Genomic DNA, 19,087 nt, shown 5'->3' on the forward strand with positions numbered 1-19,087 from the left:
TCTACCCTAACAGGTGTTCGCTGCATTTTGCTGTTTTCCTTAGATGACTGATTTCCATACTGACTGGTGTGTGGTGATGGCAGGTGGTCCTGTGGGGAGAGTGTCATTTTCCCTGGGGTCATTAGGCAGAGGAGCCAGAAAAGTCCCATAACTGGCTTCACAGTTTCATCCTAATAATATGTGGCACATAAATTGAAAATCAATCAATTTAAATCATGAATTTTTAGTGCCTGTAGTTACCCAATTGTAATCTTTGTGGTTAAAAGGTCTACCTAACTGTAACAGAGAAGAGGGAAATTGGTGTTGTCTTTCTGCTGAATCAGTTGATACAAAAGTGATATGTCATCTATTAGAATAATCTTTAAATGCAGTTCTGCAAATCACCTGCTAAGGTTCAGTGTGGATTTGAGTCTACACAAATTCTTCTTTTTCTAATTTGAGATCTGCACTGAAGAATAGGCAGAGCTGTTGCTTACAGGTAGTTTTGCTTATGTGAATTCTTAAGCTCATAAGAAAATTCAAAACACCATTCAGATTTAATCAAATAATTCATGCAATCTTCCTTATTAGGTTTTCCTTATTTTCTCTTGTCATTATAAACTGTTCCCTTAAGATGAGATCAGGGAACTGTGTATTTTACCAAGAAAAATATACAGCTAAAATGACTCTGTAATAGAATTATAATACTCTTGCTAATGTGTAATTCTGCCTACTCCTGACTTTGATATGATAGTCATATTTTCCAATAATTCTTTAAAACTCTCTATCAGAACCCTAATACTGCTTGTGGCCATGTTTTTACAGTGACAACTAAATAGCCCAAGCTCTTTTTCTAGAAGTGTTATCTTGATAGTCTATTCAAGGCATTAACCATCTGTGACAACTCAATTTATTTGAAACTATTATTCTGGCATCTTTACACAATCCATTTTTCTGCTAATATTGAAAAATCAATGATAAGACTTTTTAGTTTACTTAGAATTGACCCCTAATTTACAATGGTTGTGCTGTTTAACATTCTTTTGAATGAGCTATTTTACCAAATAATCTTTCCTAGTTTTTCAGAACAATTATTACCTGGTTAAATTGCACTACAATTTAATTTCTTTCTTTCACTTAGCTTCTTTTTATCATTAGCTTACATTTTTTCATTCACTAAAGAAGGGAGATCATGCACTTGACATTCAGAACAAAGCCCCGGATCTCTGCCAGATTGCGTGGGAGGACTGCTTGTGGCCATGTTTTTACAGTGACAACTAAATAGCCCAAGCTCTTTTTCTAGAAAGAGGTCCACAGTTTTACTGGGAGAGTTTAATTAATCATGAATGACTGGAATTTTCTGCTTTGCATGTCAAATGGCGTTTTATGCTTGGCTGTCTTCTGACTATATGATTTACTGAAGTTTGAAGAATAAAAGAGCTTGGGGATTCAATGTCAGTCCCAGATAAGTCATCTTCTAATCCAATCTATGATGATCTATCTTAAAAAGTTTGTTTTGTTAAAAATTCAGTTGCTTATTATGGAATACAAAGGTGGGTCAGGATGGAATCCAGGTAAGTCTCTAAGAAAGATTAGGAAAGAAACAGCCAAGATGCTGCAGAAGTGTAAGGTTGTAGAGCCTGGGCGGTTAGGCCTTGATACTTTCACTTCTTTTGTTGACCCTTTCTCTATTCCACCTGACAAAATTCTTTGTGGATTTACTAGTGTAGTAGCTGTCCAAGGTGCCCTATTCTCTTGTGAGAGGTAGAATTTAGAAAGCAGTTTCCAGTGTGGATTTTATGAAAATAATAAGAGGGGAACTATGTCCTGGATCATTTTAGAAGCATTTATCAACTTTGATCAGTTTAATTCTGGTATATGTTACTTTCCAACCCCTGAAAAATGGCGCATTTTATACTTATGCACCTGTGTATACACGGGCATTAACTTTAGTGACTATATGTATGCATGCACGTGTGTGAATTAAGTAGCTGGAATAAAGTAAATCTAGGCAAGAAAGGGTGCATTTAGCTTGCATAGACAGGTTTCTAAGGTGTCTTTTAACATCTTTTCCTGGGATGTCCTTTTATATTTTAGATGATGTATATCTGACATCACAAATCTGCCCAGGTGAGAACATGGATAAGGAAGAAAACCATCTTACAGATCAGTGCCATTTTAGGCTTCAATTACAGAAAGCAGTGATTAGCAAAAAGTTCATTGGTGAGGTTTGCAAATTGAATAATGCTGGATATCTAAATGCTCACATATTTTAGGAGAATGATAAAACTTGATCTAATTCTCTAAGAAGCCTCTTAAAATCGACAGCAATTTGCAGGATTCAACAGTAGACTCTGAGAAATGGATTTATACTGCTCTTTGTAATCTCAGAGTATTAAAAGATAGAGATATTTAAGCTTTTCAGTGATCAGTAAAAGCATCAACAACAATTTAGTGGCAGACTCACTTTGTTAGTGCATGTATGAGAGAAGCGCTTGCCTGCAAAATATTTCACAAGTAAAATCTGACTGATCCCCATTGAACAAAAATGATTCCCTAATCCAGATTGTGATAGACCTGGTCTCCAGGTGGACATGGAACAGGATCTCTTGAGTTGTTTCCCATTTTAGAATGTATTCTGCACATGCACTCAAGGAGGTGGGATTAGATTCTGTGCAGCACACACAGACCTTTAAAGTGCAAAACTTACTTCACTACAGTCCCTGGAGCTTTTTGAGATCTCACTAGATGTACAAGACAGTTCCAGTTCCCATCATGTTTCTCACTTTAGCTGGGCACAGGTAAAGCCATACACACAACTTTTATAGTTGTGTCTAGTTCCATTCCCTACTTCCCAGAGAAGCATCCTTGGTTAAATGGCTTGTCGGAAAGTAAACAGATTTTAAGTATTTCCAATTACTAGTCTTATTTCACCTACAGTTCAAGTATAAGCTAGTTATTGGCTCCCGATGGGTCTTCAATGAGCTGATTTCTTTCTTCATGGGATCCAAGGATTTCCTTCTCACTTCTCTAGAATTCAGCTCTTCCTACTCTGGGACCAGATCAGAGCTTTGTTTAAGTCACTTACACCCAACTAAGAGACATTCCTGTATTCCACCCTGTATCATTTGAACAAAGCAAATTTTAAAAAGATAATTTTTGGCCTGCAGTAGAGGGAAATGACCAAGATGGATTGTTCTGATCTCTTCTTCCTTTTTTACTCTTATTGTGTAGAGCTTCATCAAGTGCCTTGGGATAGTCACAATATCTGACAGCTCATATTAATATTTACCAGCTTTTATAAATTCATAAATATCATAAATATTAATATTTTCTAAATTCAACTGGATTATCATTATTCACCATTAGATTTCTAGAAGCATATATCTGACACAGAGATGCATTCATTAGTTAAATGTCTTGCCAGAAAGTAAACAGATTTCAAGTATTTCCACTTACTAATCTTGCTCTAGGAATAACAGTAATCTGTTTGTTCACCAATGTTTATTAAAAATCTAACAATCCAAGATATAAATTATAGACATTATAGCTTCTTCTTTCAAGTGCCTTAAAGCTTCAAATGGGAACAAAATATTTAAGCCCTCTAAAATTGATGAGAAATTTGATAACATCTATAGTTGGGAAATATACTTTATATCCATATGCTATGTTATGGTTCATTTTCAAGGATAGTTTCAGAACTCAGAATAAACTTAAAGCCTAAGGTTCTCTGATGATTAAAAACCATTCATTTATTCACACACACACACACATGTACATACACACACCAAACATTTGCTTAGTGCCTATTCATTAATAAGTAAAATGAGACACAGTTCCAGAGGATAGTTAGATGGAGCTGGTGGAACACATCGATATTTTCTGGGGAGAGTTAGGAACTGAAGGTGGAACCAGTAATGGATGCTTGCTGTGCAGTGTCTCCGCATCCTGTGAACTCTCTGATTCGTTCCCCTCTACCTACCCCCACCCTTGCTTTGTCAGCATTCCTGTCAGCAGTTCGCTACTTCAGGGGGACTTCCCTGGGAAATCACTGTAAGACTTAAGGGACATGGACACAATGCTGATTTGTGCTCATTCTGCTTGGCTACAGGTTGACTGCTCCCTGTGCTCTGTGGATCTTAATTTCCCCTCATCATTCTCTCCTAAATTGGGCATTGCAGGGAGAAGCCTGACTTTTGCTCTCGACCACATTTCTTGGTACATATTTTTTTCTCTGTCCAAATATGGACTTTAGTAAATTGTAAGGCTACCTGTGTCACGCACTACTTTTACTTCTATTTTTGCCAATTCATCATGTACTTCTTGTGATGTACCATGTGCATACTTTATGGAACTGTTTGTTTCTCTTAGCGTTATTTGATAACTCATGGGGCAACAGCACAAGGTTCCCTAAGGATTATGACTACTTCTTTCTCCTTTGATGCTATCAAAGTGCCTTACAACAGAAAGTAGTTCTCCAACTTGATTGAGTTTATTGAATATTAATGGAATGGTTTTGTATTCTATTTGATCGACTTCACTTGCAATATTACCTAGTTACCCTTGCCTAGTATAGATACACACTTATTTGAAAGGAAGTTCAAGTTTTAGAATTTGAGTTAGCCCAATTCTAAAATTTTTAGACTATTTAGTATTCATTTACATAACACCGATTCACTGTCTCCCTTTCTAAAATCTGTGGTCATATGAAATTGAAGGCAATAAGCTTTCCATGCTGCCGCCAATATCCTAGCACTCAGCCTTCCTTTCGCATCATTTCTTCACTTCTTTATTAAATGTTTACAGATCATTTAGGTTCAAGCTACAAGCCTGCAATTGTGGCTAAATGCTTGCAATGACAGCCATTTTCCTCTGCCAATATTTGCATGCAGTTTTCTTGATCAGTTTTATTTTTGAGTGCAATTTAAAGTTACCTCCTGGAAAAAGAAGCAGGCTAATGAATTTCAGATGTGGCGTGAATTGCTTATTTGTACATTCATGCAAAATCAAACACTTTTGGGGCAAATTTTGTTTACTCTGGTTTCAAAGAATAACATTGTGCCAGTAATTCAACAAGTGCAAAGGCAATCCTTACAAATGGAGCAACTTGTTGATTTCAGAGCATAGAGCTTGAGACTTTCTGCTGGAGAAAGAAATAATGAGCCAGTACCAGTGCACATTCCTGAAGTTACCCAGGCTTGCGATTCTACTTCAATCCGCTTCTTTTTGTTTCTATGGGGATAGGGAAATTCATTTCATGGATTAAGTGTTAGTTTTAACAAGAATTTTTTGTCTTTGATAGGAAGTAAATCTTCGATCAAGTTTCAGTTGAAGAGAAGACACTTATGTGAATATTCTTTTACTATCTGATGATATCCATAGAGCCTAAATAGAATGAGATGTCAGCTGTGCCTCTGGTATTCTGATAACCAAAAGATGCTTTAAGACCAAAGTTTGAGTCAACCTTCTTTTTTGTGACTCATGAACTAAACCTCCAAACAGCATTGCCTTGTCTCACAAGTTTATACCATGGAGTGTATACGTATCTCTTAGCACCAATCATATTACCATACCCATAACATAACTTAGAGTTTCCCCTGCTGACAATTTAAGGTCAGTTACAGTATTGCACATTTGCAGGTTTTATAGAGAGATATAAGATCTTTTGTCTTCTGTCTTCCTGTTCCCCCAGATAGCACATATCACGTCCTTGGTTCAGAGATACGGTCCTAACCAGGACTGAAGACAGATGAGAAAAGTAGATTAGAAATATTCTATCTGAAAGGAGAGTATATATTTTTGATGTTTTCTCTCCACCACTTGCCATATTCCATGTGAGGTATTCTGAACCTGCCCCCTGATATTGGTAGCTGATGCAGCTTCCTGAAATTAAAAGTAAATTAGCACACTGGCTCTCAAGCTTGAGCAGGGATCAGAATTGTGGGATTGCTAGAATATGGGTTGCTCAGCCCTATCTCCAGAATTTCTGCTTCAGTAGGTCTGATGGGCCTCAGGATTTTGCATATGTTATCTGATGTTAACATATAACATATGTTATATGTTATCGGATGATGCCAATGCTTCTAGTCTGGGACCACACTGTAAGAATCATTAATTTAGGCAGTTATGTAGCACAGTCTTTGCTTGAAGAGTGATCATACTGATATCTTCCATCCTTCCACCTCCAATAGCTGTCTTCAATTTTTATGAAGACATTTTAAGGACACTTTCTGACTGTGCATGAATCAGATACCTATACATGCTGTTCACAAGTGTGCATTAAAAATGAGTCTTAGGTTAACTAGAAATTCAATGACTATGGTTTTGGAAAGTTAAATTATGAAACACTGTTAGATTTTTCAGGAGGAAATCAATCATTTCTATTATCCTGCATCGGCTTATTTAAAAAGTAATTAACCTTTCTCTATAAACTTAACTCCTATTTATTGATGTGGCTTTAGAAAAATTTTAGATATTCAAAGGCAATTAACAACTACTAACAATGAAGAACTGTAAGCAGGCGAAATACCCATTTTACTTTCTGCTTGATGTATTTCTGTTAATATGATAATTTACTCAATTATAGTCTTTCTTTTTGCAAAATATCTATTTTCTGAGATCAAAGTCTTTTTTGGGGGGTACTATATAATTATATGTAACAAAAATTAGGCATTTCCTCACAAACTAACAAAAGCAAGCAGAGACCCTAAGGACATTAGTGAGGATCAGAAAAAGGGTGGTGTTTGGAAGGTGTTTGGTAATGACAATGCCGGTTTGCTAAGCCACTCAAATGCACTATAGTTTGTAAATCCTCTTCTGGATATGAGATCATTTAAGTTTCAAATGAAAGAAGTCAAAGAAAGATGTCCCTACCATCTGAGAATCTGTACGTGTTAGTTCAAGTTTCTGTTTTCTAAAGTAGATGTATAGGTAATAACTCGAAATACTGTTTTGGTTATCCTTATGTTTATAAACAAATGTGTGGAAGATAATAGATAGCTCCCAACTGTGTAGGTTTTTTTAGCCGAGTATAAATTTTGATTCCTTTAGGCTTTATAAAAGGTATTTTTAAAAAAATTTCAGAGGTTCCTGTGCCATAGGTAAAAAAGATAAAAATAAAATAAAAGCATTGAAACTATAGCTAAAAATTTTAAAAAACAAAAATTTTGGCAAACAAAACTTTATAGTTGAAGCATGGTATTAAATCTGGCTGTGCGGTAAATACCTTTCCTTGTAGTAATGTGGCAAGATGAGGTAACTCTGGTGTGACAGTGACAGGCATCTCAGTAGCAGATGCAGATGTCTAGGGACCCTACACGTGCAGTCTAGAATGATGTGGAAACCAGCTCACTGACAGACTGGCTGGTGGGATCCTGACAACTCAAAAGAAAGGCTCTGTCTAGGTACATAAAAGTCAATGAGGGTTAGACTTTGAACATTTAAACAGATTAAAAAAAAAAAGAAAACAGCCCCATTGATAAACAATGCCTTAACCTGAGGGGAAAAAATGGCTCTAATATTTGAACTCTCTCAGTCTTAGCTGTGAGGTACAGGAGACTTGGTTATTGGGGCAGTGCTGGGGTGGTCACCATCCTATTGCCCAGGACTCGGGTATTTCCAGGGTCATGGGGCTTTCATTTTCAAACCAGAACAGTCTCAGATAGACAAAGATGTTTGTAAACTCTAGGTTATGTTTTCACATTTCTTACGTTATATAACACAAGCCAGACACTGCATTGTGGGTTTGGCTCCACAGTCAGCTTCATTAAGCACTTGTATTGAGTTTATTTTTTGATGGCACAGTTTCTTTAGCAAGTTAGTAATAATACCTACAAATCCTGAATGCGTTTAGTAATGGCTTAATTACCAGTCATACAAAATACCCTATGTTTGATTTTACAAAAGTTTAATTACACGAACAAATTCCTTCAAAATGGGCAATCAGTGCTTGCTCTTGTCAGTTCCCAAATGGTTTTTTCTTCTTACGAGAACGGGCCTCTCAGAAAGTTATGTGTGATTTAAAAAATCCTTTCCCAACTTTGCTTAGTGATCTCTTACTCCATCTCTATTGAGGAAGGTTTCACAGAGGCTGTGCACTAAAGATGTCAAAAACCAAAGTGAGCCATCAGTGGGTTACGGTATATTTCCCATTCATCCAACTTTCTTTTGGGGTAGATGAATATTTGTTGGCTTTGAGGCCGATGATAGCTCATGGAGAAACTATTAGTCTATACAACTTTATTTATACATGACTCCATGTATGTAACACTGGTATGGTCTTCATGTAAATTTATAGCTATCACCTATCATTTGGAATTCTCTGTGTGAGTGGCTTCCCCAGCATTACCCTAAGTTAACAAAAATTACCCGAAGAAAAAAGTGCTCACTATGAATTGATACATGGGTGTTATGTTGCATTTTAAACCCCTTGTTTTTGTATAAAATTGAGAAACTCTGGAAAAACGTAAGAAAAGGAGTAAAAGGATCATATTTTCACTAAATGTTAAAGCACAGAGAACCAATTAAATATATATTAATAAAGGAGAACATATTTAAGAATATCTAGTGGCATTTACATTATTAGGTGCCATCTATGATTGGTAATAGTGGATTTAAAGGCACAGTTGACTTTAACATTGAAGTACAGTACAGATTTCAGCCATTACATAAAGATGTTCTCAGCTTTAGTTTATGTAACAATAAACTGTACCTGTTGAAAAATATATGTGGAAAAAAAGAAATGATTTTAATACAAATATGGCACCTGCAGGCATTCGTTTATTCCAGTCCAGTGGCTGTGGTAAATGTGTTTGGATTATTGGGCTCAAGTATTCAACCTTTAAAAGGGAGTGGAGATCTTATTAAAACAGAAGGCTCCTCAAACCCCACAATGATGTCAGTAACTGAGGTTCTTGGAGCGCATTACTGTTTTAAGTAGAGGTCCCCACAATTCAACATTGGTTATAAGACATGACTTTGTGCTGCTGGCCTGGAATGAGAATGTCACGCATCTGTAGGCAATTAGAAGAAGCTGGACTGCGTGTTTGATCCGCTCAGTAATACACGGGCGTAAGTGTGACTTATGTTAGTCAGATTTCCTAGACAGATTATCCTGTTATCATGTGAAAGAACCCCCTTTTATCAACAATGAAGTAAATCCACACTTGTGGGCACTCTGTGAACTTGTGAGGTGGGAAGAAATCCAATTTAAGCCTGAAGTCATCCAAAACACTTTTAACACTGCTTCCAGTGATGCAGACTGCCCCTGACCAAGGTTTAGAAATTGGTTGAATTATGCAGAACAGTTTGTGTGCAATCAATAAGTACACATGCAGCATCTACAATGAGCAAGGCATCTAACAGTTGTAGCTTATAACTACAAAAATTTCCCAGAGAAGAATTACAAATGTTTTAGTATGTGAAAAGTAACTTGCTTTGTAGGATAGTCTGAATCTTTTTAAGAAAAAGTAAACAGAATTTCATTGATATTATTCACATTTTATGATACAGTATCTACCAATACTTATTGTAAGCAACCCATAAATGTTGTAAATCCTGAATATATTTTATTCTAGAACCTTTTCACTTGGTTATAGGCATCATTCTTGAATTCCTCAATTGTCAATGATGGACCATAAACAACTTTGAGAAATAACCCATCCATTTACAGTTTTTTCCCTCCTAAGAACCAGTAAAATAAACACCTGAAGTGTAAAAAATAATTCAGTATATAAAAGTCATACATTAAAAATTTAATTAAAACATGACAGTTTCAGGGAAAATACCACCAAACCTTCCAATATAATTATATATTTCAATAACAATTAAAAATTGGTATCTTAAAATAATCAAGAAGTTTTATCAATATTCACTCAAATACATATACAAAGTAACCTCAGGAAGTTATCTCCTTGACATAGCCTTAAATTAAACATCAGAATATTAAGCAGATGCTGAGGCATTCATCACCAATATTGGAATTCTGATGCATGACAGTAACATGAAACAGATGCTAATATAGATGGGCTCTCTGAAAAGTAACACCATGGCAGCGTGGGTTAGCGCTTCTTGTGGGGTACTTAAAATTTGAACACAAAATATAAACTAATAAAAGTCATAGCATGATAGGTTTTCTTACTTCATTTATAAGCTGTCTAAAGTCTACTATGTGGAAGATAAAACTCAACACTGGCAAATAAGGGGCAGCAGCCCAGGGGACCAGAGATGCTTTTTTCACTTAATGCAGCCGCCAGGTGATCTCACTTGAACCCCTCAGTGCTGAGGGAGGAAGGGGCTCTCTTCCTCACCCAGGAGCAGGCAGAAGGGAAGAACTCCTGGGCCCTTTCCATGGACCAGCATGTCCCAGGCATTAGGGTATGATACGGGGTCTACTCAGTCGACTCTGACGTGAAAAAGGAGTCTGGGACGCCTATGGCTTATCTCAGTAACACAATCTCCAGGTCGGACAGGTCTGGAAGGGACTGTTAAGTAGGAAGAGGGAAACAGGATGCCCTAGGCACAGTCCAGTTAGCTAATATCCTACATGTCTTCCAAGCCCAAGATTCTTAACTGCATTGCTAGCATGAGTCTATAGCTGTTTCTAGAATACAGAGCGATGTGTACTCTTTGTGAAAATAAACAGAAAAACTCAGGCAGATGGTGCCATGGTGCAAGTGACGTGAATGAAATGTGTTCAATGACAGCTTTAAAAGACATGATGTGAGAGGCTGAGACTCCCCTCCCTTAAAGGTACTGAGAAGCAGGAACCCCATTTCTTTAGTCCACAATAAGGAAAAGATGTCAGTGGTACGTTCAATGAAAAGAGAGCTTGAGAACTCAAAAGGGAATATTTATGGAGTAGCTCGACAGAACAATTTCATCTTCCCACGAATAATCCAACGGCTCCTTTGGACAGCTGTGATTCTGGCCCTGCCCGCCTGGGTTGGAAGGCTGGCTCTGCACTCACCGTCCATGTGACCCCTGGTTCTAAAACTTGGCTGCACACTGGAACCACATGAAGAGCTTTAAAAAAAAATAATGATGCCTGGAACCGACCCCTGAGATTGTTATTTAATTAGACTGGGGTGTAGCTTAGATAGAGGGGAGTTTTGAAGGCTCCCAAGTGACCCTAACTATGTGCAGCTAAGGTTGAGAACCACTGATAACTTGTCTGAGCGACAGTTTCCTCATTGGTACTACGATGCATATGTGGGCAGCAACTTCCCTTTAGGATTATTGTGATGACAAAGCGTGATAATGCAGGCAAAGCATTTAGCACAATGTCTGGCACATGTAGGAAGCTGTCCAAAATTGGTGAGTTGTTATTTTCACCGCGAGGTTGCATGCGTTAGTATAAGAAGCTATGCTTACCTTGGCAGATGTTATGATCACTCTGCTCATAGCCTGTTGCACACTGGATCCGGTGAGAAGGGTTGGAGGGAACGCGCTGAGGATCAGCTGGGTTCCGACGGATGACAAAATTATTGCGGCTAGGCTGCACTTCTGGGCCTGCCACTGCAGCAGCACTGACGATGTAACCAGCCCCAGGCACTGCTGCACTGGTCGCCATGCCGCTGGCTGCTACGCCCCCAGCTGTAACCGAGGCTGCGGCTGCATTTGCAGCTGCACCTATGTTTTCAGCTGCTGGTGTTTCTTGCTGAGGTTGCTCATTATTGACAATAATCTGGGCTGTTTTAGGAAGGCAGAGGTATCCTCCATAGTGGTTGACGCATTTCATTCCACCTTTGCAGGCGTCTGGGACAATGTCACATTCATCAATATCTGTGGTCAGTAATAACAGAAGTCAGGAATCTTCTTAGGGGGGAAACCGAACATGTACATATAGGCTCATGCCTTTTTGGTGTAATACAAACCAGACAGGAAGAAGGATGGGAGACGAAGAGTAACACAGAAAGCTATGTTCAGATGGGGGTTCTTTGAAGTTGGCTCACCTTTGCACTGCTGTCTTACAGGATCCCACTCATATCCATCTGTGCATTGCTGTGAAGAAAACACCAGGATGGGCCCAGGAGACAGTTAGTTAGTGGATCCAGTCCCTAGCAAGTCAGTCTAAAAGCTTCATTATTATGGCAACAATCTTTGCGCTAGAGTCCCAGATAGATGATGAGACAAGTGGTTTAGTATTATCTAGTTTTTCTTTTCTTTTTTTAAAGACAAATCTGTACCTTGTCCTATTTCAGGCATCCCTTCTCAATCACCAGCTGGCTCAACTCTGCTGTTGTGTGTGGTAGGGTCACCCATGACCATCTTGGAATTCTTCCTTGCCTTGATACTAATCTCCCATCTCTCTGACTGCTCTGCTCTTTTTTGCTTTATTTGCCTCTTCTCTCACATTGTAAATTGCCATCCCCCACTCCACAAAAGAAAATATTTTTGACAGAGTTCTTTTTTTTTCAGCCCTTGATTCTTCCTTCTCTCCCTAAGTCCTTTTAGAGCAGACCAGAGCCTGGCTTTCCTTATTATTCCCATGTGGCCGAGTCCACAGCCTCCCTCACACATTGGCTTGCTTCCTCATTTCAGTCCCCACAGCTCCTGTTGTTCACTCGCTGAATCACGTGTCAAGTACCTTCTCACACAAGGCACCATCCTACTCCCTGGGAATCCTAGTCCCTGTCCTCAAGCAGCTTATAGGCCAGAAGAGGAGACAGATGGGTAGATAAATTGGAGCAAGATGTTAGGTGTCATGGCACCAGTATGCATGTAGAAAAAGTGGCGGACTCTGCCCAGGGATGTGGATGGGCTGAACAGGGAGGAAGGAAAGGCACTATCAGGGAGACCACAAGTGAATGAGGACTTACAAGATGAACTCGTTAAAGAGTGGAGGAGCTGTAGGTAGTCTGGAGTGGGTAGGGATGAGGTTAGAGATAGGTAGGTCTAAATCTGGGAAGCTTTTCTTTGGGACAGATGGGAACTGAATTCTTACTGAAGGTCAGTGAATTTCAAACTGTGATATGGTTAAGAATCACCATGGTGCTTGTTAAAATGCAGGTTCCTGGTTCCACCCAAAAGATCGAGTTCTGAGTAGGAGGCCTGGAATCTGAATTCCTAACAAGCACCCCAGGTGATTCTGATGCAGTTCATCTATGAGCTACTTCTTTCTATTTTACTTTATTTTATTTTTTATTGAATTTGTTGCAGTGACATTGGTTAATAAAATTAGATAGGTTTCAGGTGTATAATTCGACAATACACCACCTCTGTATTGCACTGTTTGGTCACCACCCCAAGTCAAGACTCCTTCCACCACCATTCATCCTCCCTGTACCCTCTTCTACCTCCCTGGCTCTTTTCCCTCTAATAGTCACCATGCTGTCTGCCTATGGGTTTTTGGTTTTTGCTTAATCCCTTCACCTTTTTCATCCTGCCCCGTACCCCTCTGCTTTAAAAGCTGTCAGTCTGTTCTCTGTATCTATGAGTCTATTTGTATTGTTTGTTGTTTTGTTCATTAGATTCCAAATGTAAGTGAAATCATATAGTGGTTGTTTTTCTGTGATTGGCTTACTTCACTTAGCATGGGCTACTTCTTGAGTAAAGAAGAAAGATGCTTTAGGAGGTATAAACAAAAAACAAACAAACTTCTTTGATAGAGCTGAGAGTTACTTATGCACACAATAGACACTTGGCAAGTGACTAGCTGAATGCAGACAGAGGGATCAGTGTAGATATCTTACTGATATCTGAGACCTCACAGGGCAAACACTAACCTCACTCTCTCAAACTCACTCTTCCTAGTTTCCCAACACTGTTCGAGGCACTACCACCATTCTCAGGATGCAGAATTACAGTTTTGACACCAGCATTGACTTTCCCAATTATTTTCCTTCAGTTCTGCTGACTTTGTGTTCACTTCTGTATCTACGAATCAGTATAAGCCTTCCTGGCCTCATGAGTAGGCAAGGCTCCTTAGCTGGTCTCCTTATCTCTACGTGGTTGCACACAGCCTCCAAGGCAACCTTTCTTGCTCCCTTGGTGCTGTTGTTTCTCCATCCAGGAGATCAGTCACAGTGGCCCACAGTCCCCTAATATTCCATGGCTACACAGCAAGTGTAGTTGTATTAGTCCCCTAATATTCCAGTTCTCCCCTAATATTCCAGTTGTATTAGTCCCCTAATATTCCAGTTCTCCCTACTACCCAGCTCCAGCCCATCTGGCCTTGTCACCTTTTGGACTTGTCTTGGTTGTTTTCACTTCTAGACTTTGATTATGTCACTTTTTTTTTCTGATTCAGGTGCCTCTTCAGCCTTTCCAGATTTATTCAAAATCACTCCCTCCATCAAGAACCAGCANGATATCTTACTGATATCTGAGACCTCACAGGGCAAACACTAACCTCACTCTCTCAAACTCACTCTTCCTAGTTTCCCAACACTGTTTGAGGCACTACCACCATTCTCAGGATGCAGAATTACAGTTTTGACACCAGCATTGACTTTCCCAATTATTTTCCTTCAGTTCTGCTGACTTTGTGTTCACTTCTGTATCTATGAATCAGTATAAGCCTTCCTGGCCTCATGAGTAGGCAAGGCTCCTTAGCTGGTCTCCTTATCTCTACGTGGTTGCACACAGCCTCCGAGGCAACCTTTCTTGCTCCCTTGGTGCTGTTGTTTCTCCATCCAGGAGATCAGTCACAGTGGCCCACAGTCCCCTAATATTCCATGGCTATAGTTTCCAGTTCTCCCTACTACCCAGCTCCAGCCCGTCTGGCCTTGTCACCTTTTGGACTTGTCTTGGTTGTTTTGACTTCTAGACTTTGATTATGTCACTTTTTTTTTTTTTTCTGATTCAGGTGCCTCTTCAGCCTTTCCAGATTTATTCAAAATCACTCCTTCCATCAAGAACCAGCACAGAGTTCTAGCTCCTCCAATATGGCAGCACTGACATTCATTATCTCCTTCCTTTTCTACTGCTTTAGCAACTTGAATAATGTGTATAATAATATTATTTGTACTTGTTTAGAAACTTCGTAATTCTCAATATTATCTTCCCAGGATAAATTCTCTGAGGTTAAGGTCTGAATTTTCTTAGTAAACAAATAAGATCTTTTGAGCCCTGGCTGGTGTAGCTCAGTGGATTGAGCGTGAGCTGCGAATGAAAGGGTCGCCAGTTCGATTCCCAGTCAGGGCACAAGCCTGGGTTGCAGGCCTGGTCCCCAGTATGGGGTGTGCAAGAAGCGACTACACATTGATGTTTCTCTCCCTCTCTTTCTCCCCTATCCCCTCTCCCTAAAAGTAAATGAATAAAATCTTTAAAAAAAGAAACAAACAAAAAATCCAAATAAGACTGTTTGAGAGTAATGAGAGGTCCTTGTGCATGTGGCAGATACTTGGCGAATAAACAACTGAACGGACCCTGTCTTTGATATAGAGGGGAATGCTATGTTGTGGATACAAGCCTGTCCTTCTAGAAAGTGTCTTCCAATGACAGTTCACTTGAATAATAATCTGTATGCTAATAGAAAGGACTTCCAGTTTGTTTTAGGTATTTAGTTCCAGTACCTTTAACATGGATCTACCATTATACAAGCCTAAAGTGAATTAAGCTTAACCACTTGCTGTGTAGCCTTAAGCAAGTGAGCTACTCAGTCAGACCTTCAATTCTATACTAAGCAAAAGGAATTTGACGCCACTTACCTCATACTTTGCTGTGAGAATGAAAGGAGATAATGTCTCCACAGTGGGATATTAAAAAAATAGTTACATCTTGTCCTTTAACCATGAATCACGAGGCACACACAATTTGAGAGAGAATAGACCTAATCTTAGCAGGATGTTGGATCTGGGACATCTGTTGTCATAATAGTGAACCTTAGTTCGTAGTTTTAAAACAACAGTGTTTAATCCATAGGGAACTTTCTCTGCTAAAGATGAATCAGATTTAGGTGATTAGCAAAGGGAAGGGGTTATAAGATAAGCAATTATAAAAGCCATAACATCTCTTATTAGATGAATATAAAAGTGTGTCACTAATTTAATTTTACCTCCCTAAGAAGGTAGTAAATTTAGCCTGAATAACAAAACATGTTCATTTGAAGATAAACAATGCATGTATTTATTTCTCTTCAGCAGAGGAAGCAATTACACTTACCATGAAGTTAACAAAGTATGTATATTAAACACTATTTGATTTAGAGTTGATCTAAACCACAACAAGGCACATTTGCCAGACGAATACCTAACACTCTGGGGATCGTATGGCACCAAAAAAGTGAGATAATGTCGATTATCAGTAAGTGACATGAACTCAGTTTTGAGTTTCATTTTTAAAAATGTTGCACATTCTTTTAAGCAGGATTACTTAATTTTAAATTGGAAACAAGTAAAAAAATATGTCTTTCATTCTCTGACCCAGGACAAATATCATTTTCCTCACAACACCGATTAAAGAGCAGAAAACAGAAAACAGAGGCACAAACTCCCCAGAAGTGCCCTCTGTTTTCACCACCTCCATTCCCGGCAGTGGGAGAGTCAGATGGTGTTTTCAGTATCTTAGTAAGCATTGGTTATGCCCAGGTTATTCACTAATTCATCAAGTATTATTTGGATATATGACATACTAACTAGAAAATGCAAAATCAAGTTTCACACAATGCATTCGGAAACCACTTGAGCAAACACCATGTCCTGGCAACACATACAGTCTACCTCAAGGGCATTTATATGAGTTATCAGTTACACTGTAAATGAATATTAACCTTTATAAACTAAGGAAAGGCCACTTACCTGAGAGCAGAAGCTGCATGCACAGATGAGGCAAAGTGCTTTTGTGATGTTTAACTTTCTTTTTTGACTTGAGTCTTACTCTGCAGGTTTTGGTTTCATCTGCATGTATACAGGAATCCAAGCTTTCCAATTCCTTACACCCATTAATTTATTGAATGTGTTGGAAATATGTAGCTTACTTTGGTTTTTGTTTTAAATGGTTCCCTTTTTGGGGCCTTACAGAAATCGTTACATTTTGGTCCCTATCTCAACTGGTGACCTAAATGAACGTTTGAAAGTACCACTGGCAATTTACAAGGCATCTTAAACGCGCGCCATGCCAACGCGTTAACTTATTGCCCTCCTCAGAGTGCAGCCCCGCACACCCAGGCAGAAGGGGATAAAGTCCCCCTGTGTCACAAGATCCCGCTGAACCGCACTTATCTCATATTCCATCACCCCTTACCGTGTACGTGATGGTTTCCTCGGTGTCCTGTGACTTGACCAGTGCCAGAGTCAGCATAGTTAGGAAAAGGGCTCTCGACATCGTGAATCTCAAAGAAAACACAGGACAAACTGATGCTTAGGATCCGCTGCGGAATAAATAACAAAACTTTGGCTGTGAAGTCATGAGCGAGGAAGGGAGGGTGGGGGAAGCTGAGGCTCCACCACAACCAACTCGCAAGCCACTTTCTCCCCTCCCCTCCCCCTCCTCAACCTTCCCGCGGCCAAAGGAGGCACCGAGCGTCCGCAACCAGGGTGCGGAGTTACATTTCATTCCACTCCATCTGGCTGTGCTCAACGTATATAAAAGATATACGGCGTACCTTTTATACTGCACCTACATAACAGGCTCCAGAACGGGGCGGAAGAATAGAGGGTAACTAATTTCAAAAGAGATGGGCTATTTATTTATTTATTTAGCGAATGGAAGTGGGGCGGTAAACCCTCTCTTCCCTCGAACGTTGAAGCTTTCCTCTGTAAGTTCACTTCCAGCCACTTAAGGTCTTTGCACAGCTCAGTAGAAATACCTGTGAGCCGTACGAATTACCTTGGCCTCAAACGTAAGAAGTGAAACAAAACACCGAAACAAACCTGGGGGGAAGGCGGGGAGGAATCTCCTCCCAGTTCTAAAATACCTGCCCCTCAGGGTTCCTTCTCGCATCCCCAGCACAAACTCTCCAAGGGCTATTTCCACGCCGTTCTCTGCGCGCAGCTTTGTTTAAAAGAATCAGGTTGCGTGGAGGAGCTCTGATTCCCGTGTGCCTTATTAGTCCCTCGGTCTCCGACATGCTACCTTCAGGACTGGGGCTTCCTAGGGCCGGAACCGGGGGACCACACCGAAGTCCGAGGTACCAGTTTTGAGGTGGCCAGCCTGGAGCCTCCAGGGAAGCGAGGTCCCTTTTCTTAACAGTAGGCGAACAGGCAGGAGTCCCGGGAGCTGCTCAGCGCTCCAGCTTCTACCCAGCTCCTTTGGAATCCAGGTGCGTCTTAAATCTCTCACATTGGCCCCTTGAGATTTTCAAAACCACGTTTATGGGCAAAACCCTGTCTGATGATTGTTGGCGCGCACACACATGCCCATACAAACAGATGTCACCCTGGTATCGCACATGCTGACAGATCGCATTCCGAGACCGCACACCTCCACCTCCCTCTTTGCCTGAGACATCCTGCACAGGCTGGGGCAGTTCTCGGGTACACTGCACCCCTCAGGTCACCCAGTTACTCGCCGGTGCTCGGCCCGGCGAGTAGTGGGTGCAACGGTGTGACCCCCGCGTCGGGGGCTCCTACCTGCGCGGCCGCGCTGCGCTCCGGGCCCGGGCAGCGAGGGGAGAGCGCAGGGGAGGGCAGCCCCGTGGGTCTCAACTGGCGAGCTCTGGCAGCAGCCGCAGCGGCAGGAGGCAGGAGGAGGAGGAGGAGAAAGGGAGGGAAAGGGGAGGGCAAAGGGGGGCGGAGGAGAGGGCTGAGGGAGGCGCGTGGGCTGAGCCAAGCACTGCAAGCCCGGCGGGAGAGCGCGCTGCGGGGCTGGTCCGCGCCCCTCCGCGGGGTCTCTCTCCGCCACGCCACCTGCCCTTTTTTGCCAGCCTCTCTTCCCCAGTTCCCAGACACTCTGAACCCCAGGCTGCAGATGGCACATTTGGAATAGGCTATGGGGTTTGAATCAGCCTTAGTGATGCCGGCCACCGGGCAATTTCTGGTGCTTGTGGAGGGAAAAACATCTCTGGAGGAGAGCTTCTGAGTCCTGGGAAACTGCTTAATTTCCCACCCCCCATTAGTGAATTAAAAAAAAAAGTTAATCCCACTCAGAGAACCAATTCTTTTGACTTTTCTTTCAGATGCTTTTTATTTGATCGTTTAGAGTGAAGGAGGGTCTGTTTCCTCAAATG

General features: G+C 40.5%; 1 protein-coding gene across 2 annotated transcripts in view; it reads right to left on the reverse strand.

Moving 5' to 3' along the window:
- EFEMP1 (EGF-like fibulin extracellular matrix protein 1) overlaps positions 1-18,606 on the reverse strand; it is a 64,834-nt gene extending 46,228 nt beyond the window's left edge. The window contains exons 1-4 of one of the 2 annotated variants that reach the window (XM_037047952.1): positions 18,492-18,606; positions 17,164-17,251; positions 11,931-11,979; positions 11,350-11,760 (exon numbers count right to left, since the gene is read on the reverse strand). In XM_037047952.1, coding sequence (XP_036903847.1) covers positions 11,350-11,760; positions 11,931-11,979; positions 17,164-17,244 — 541 coding nt within the window. In that variant the 5' untranslated portion in view covers positions 17,245-17,251; positions 18,492-18,606. Of the gene's footprint in view, positions 1-11,349; positions 11,761-11,930; positions 11,980-17,163; positions 17,291-18,491 lie in introns of both variants that reach the window. The other variant, XM_037047953.1, reaches the window with a different exon arrangement.
- Positions 18,607-19,087: the final 481 nt, after the last annotated feature.

The sequence above is a fragment of the Sturnira hondurensis genome, unplaced genomic scaffold (assembly GCF_014824575.4).
Source record: "Sturnira hondurensis isolate 20B ecotype Veracruz unplaced genomic scaffold, ASM1482457v3 Scaffold0006413, whole genome shotgun sequence".
Lineage (NCBI taxonomy): Eukaryota > Metazoa > Chordata > Mammalia > Chiroptera > Phyllostomidae > Sturnira > Sturnira hondurensis.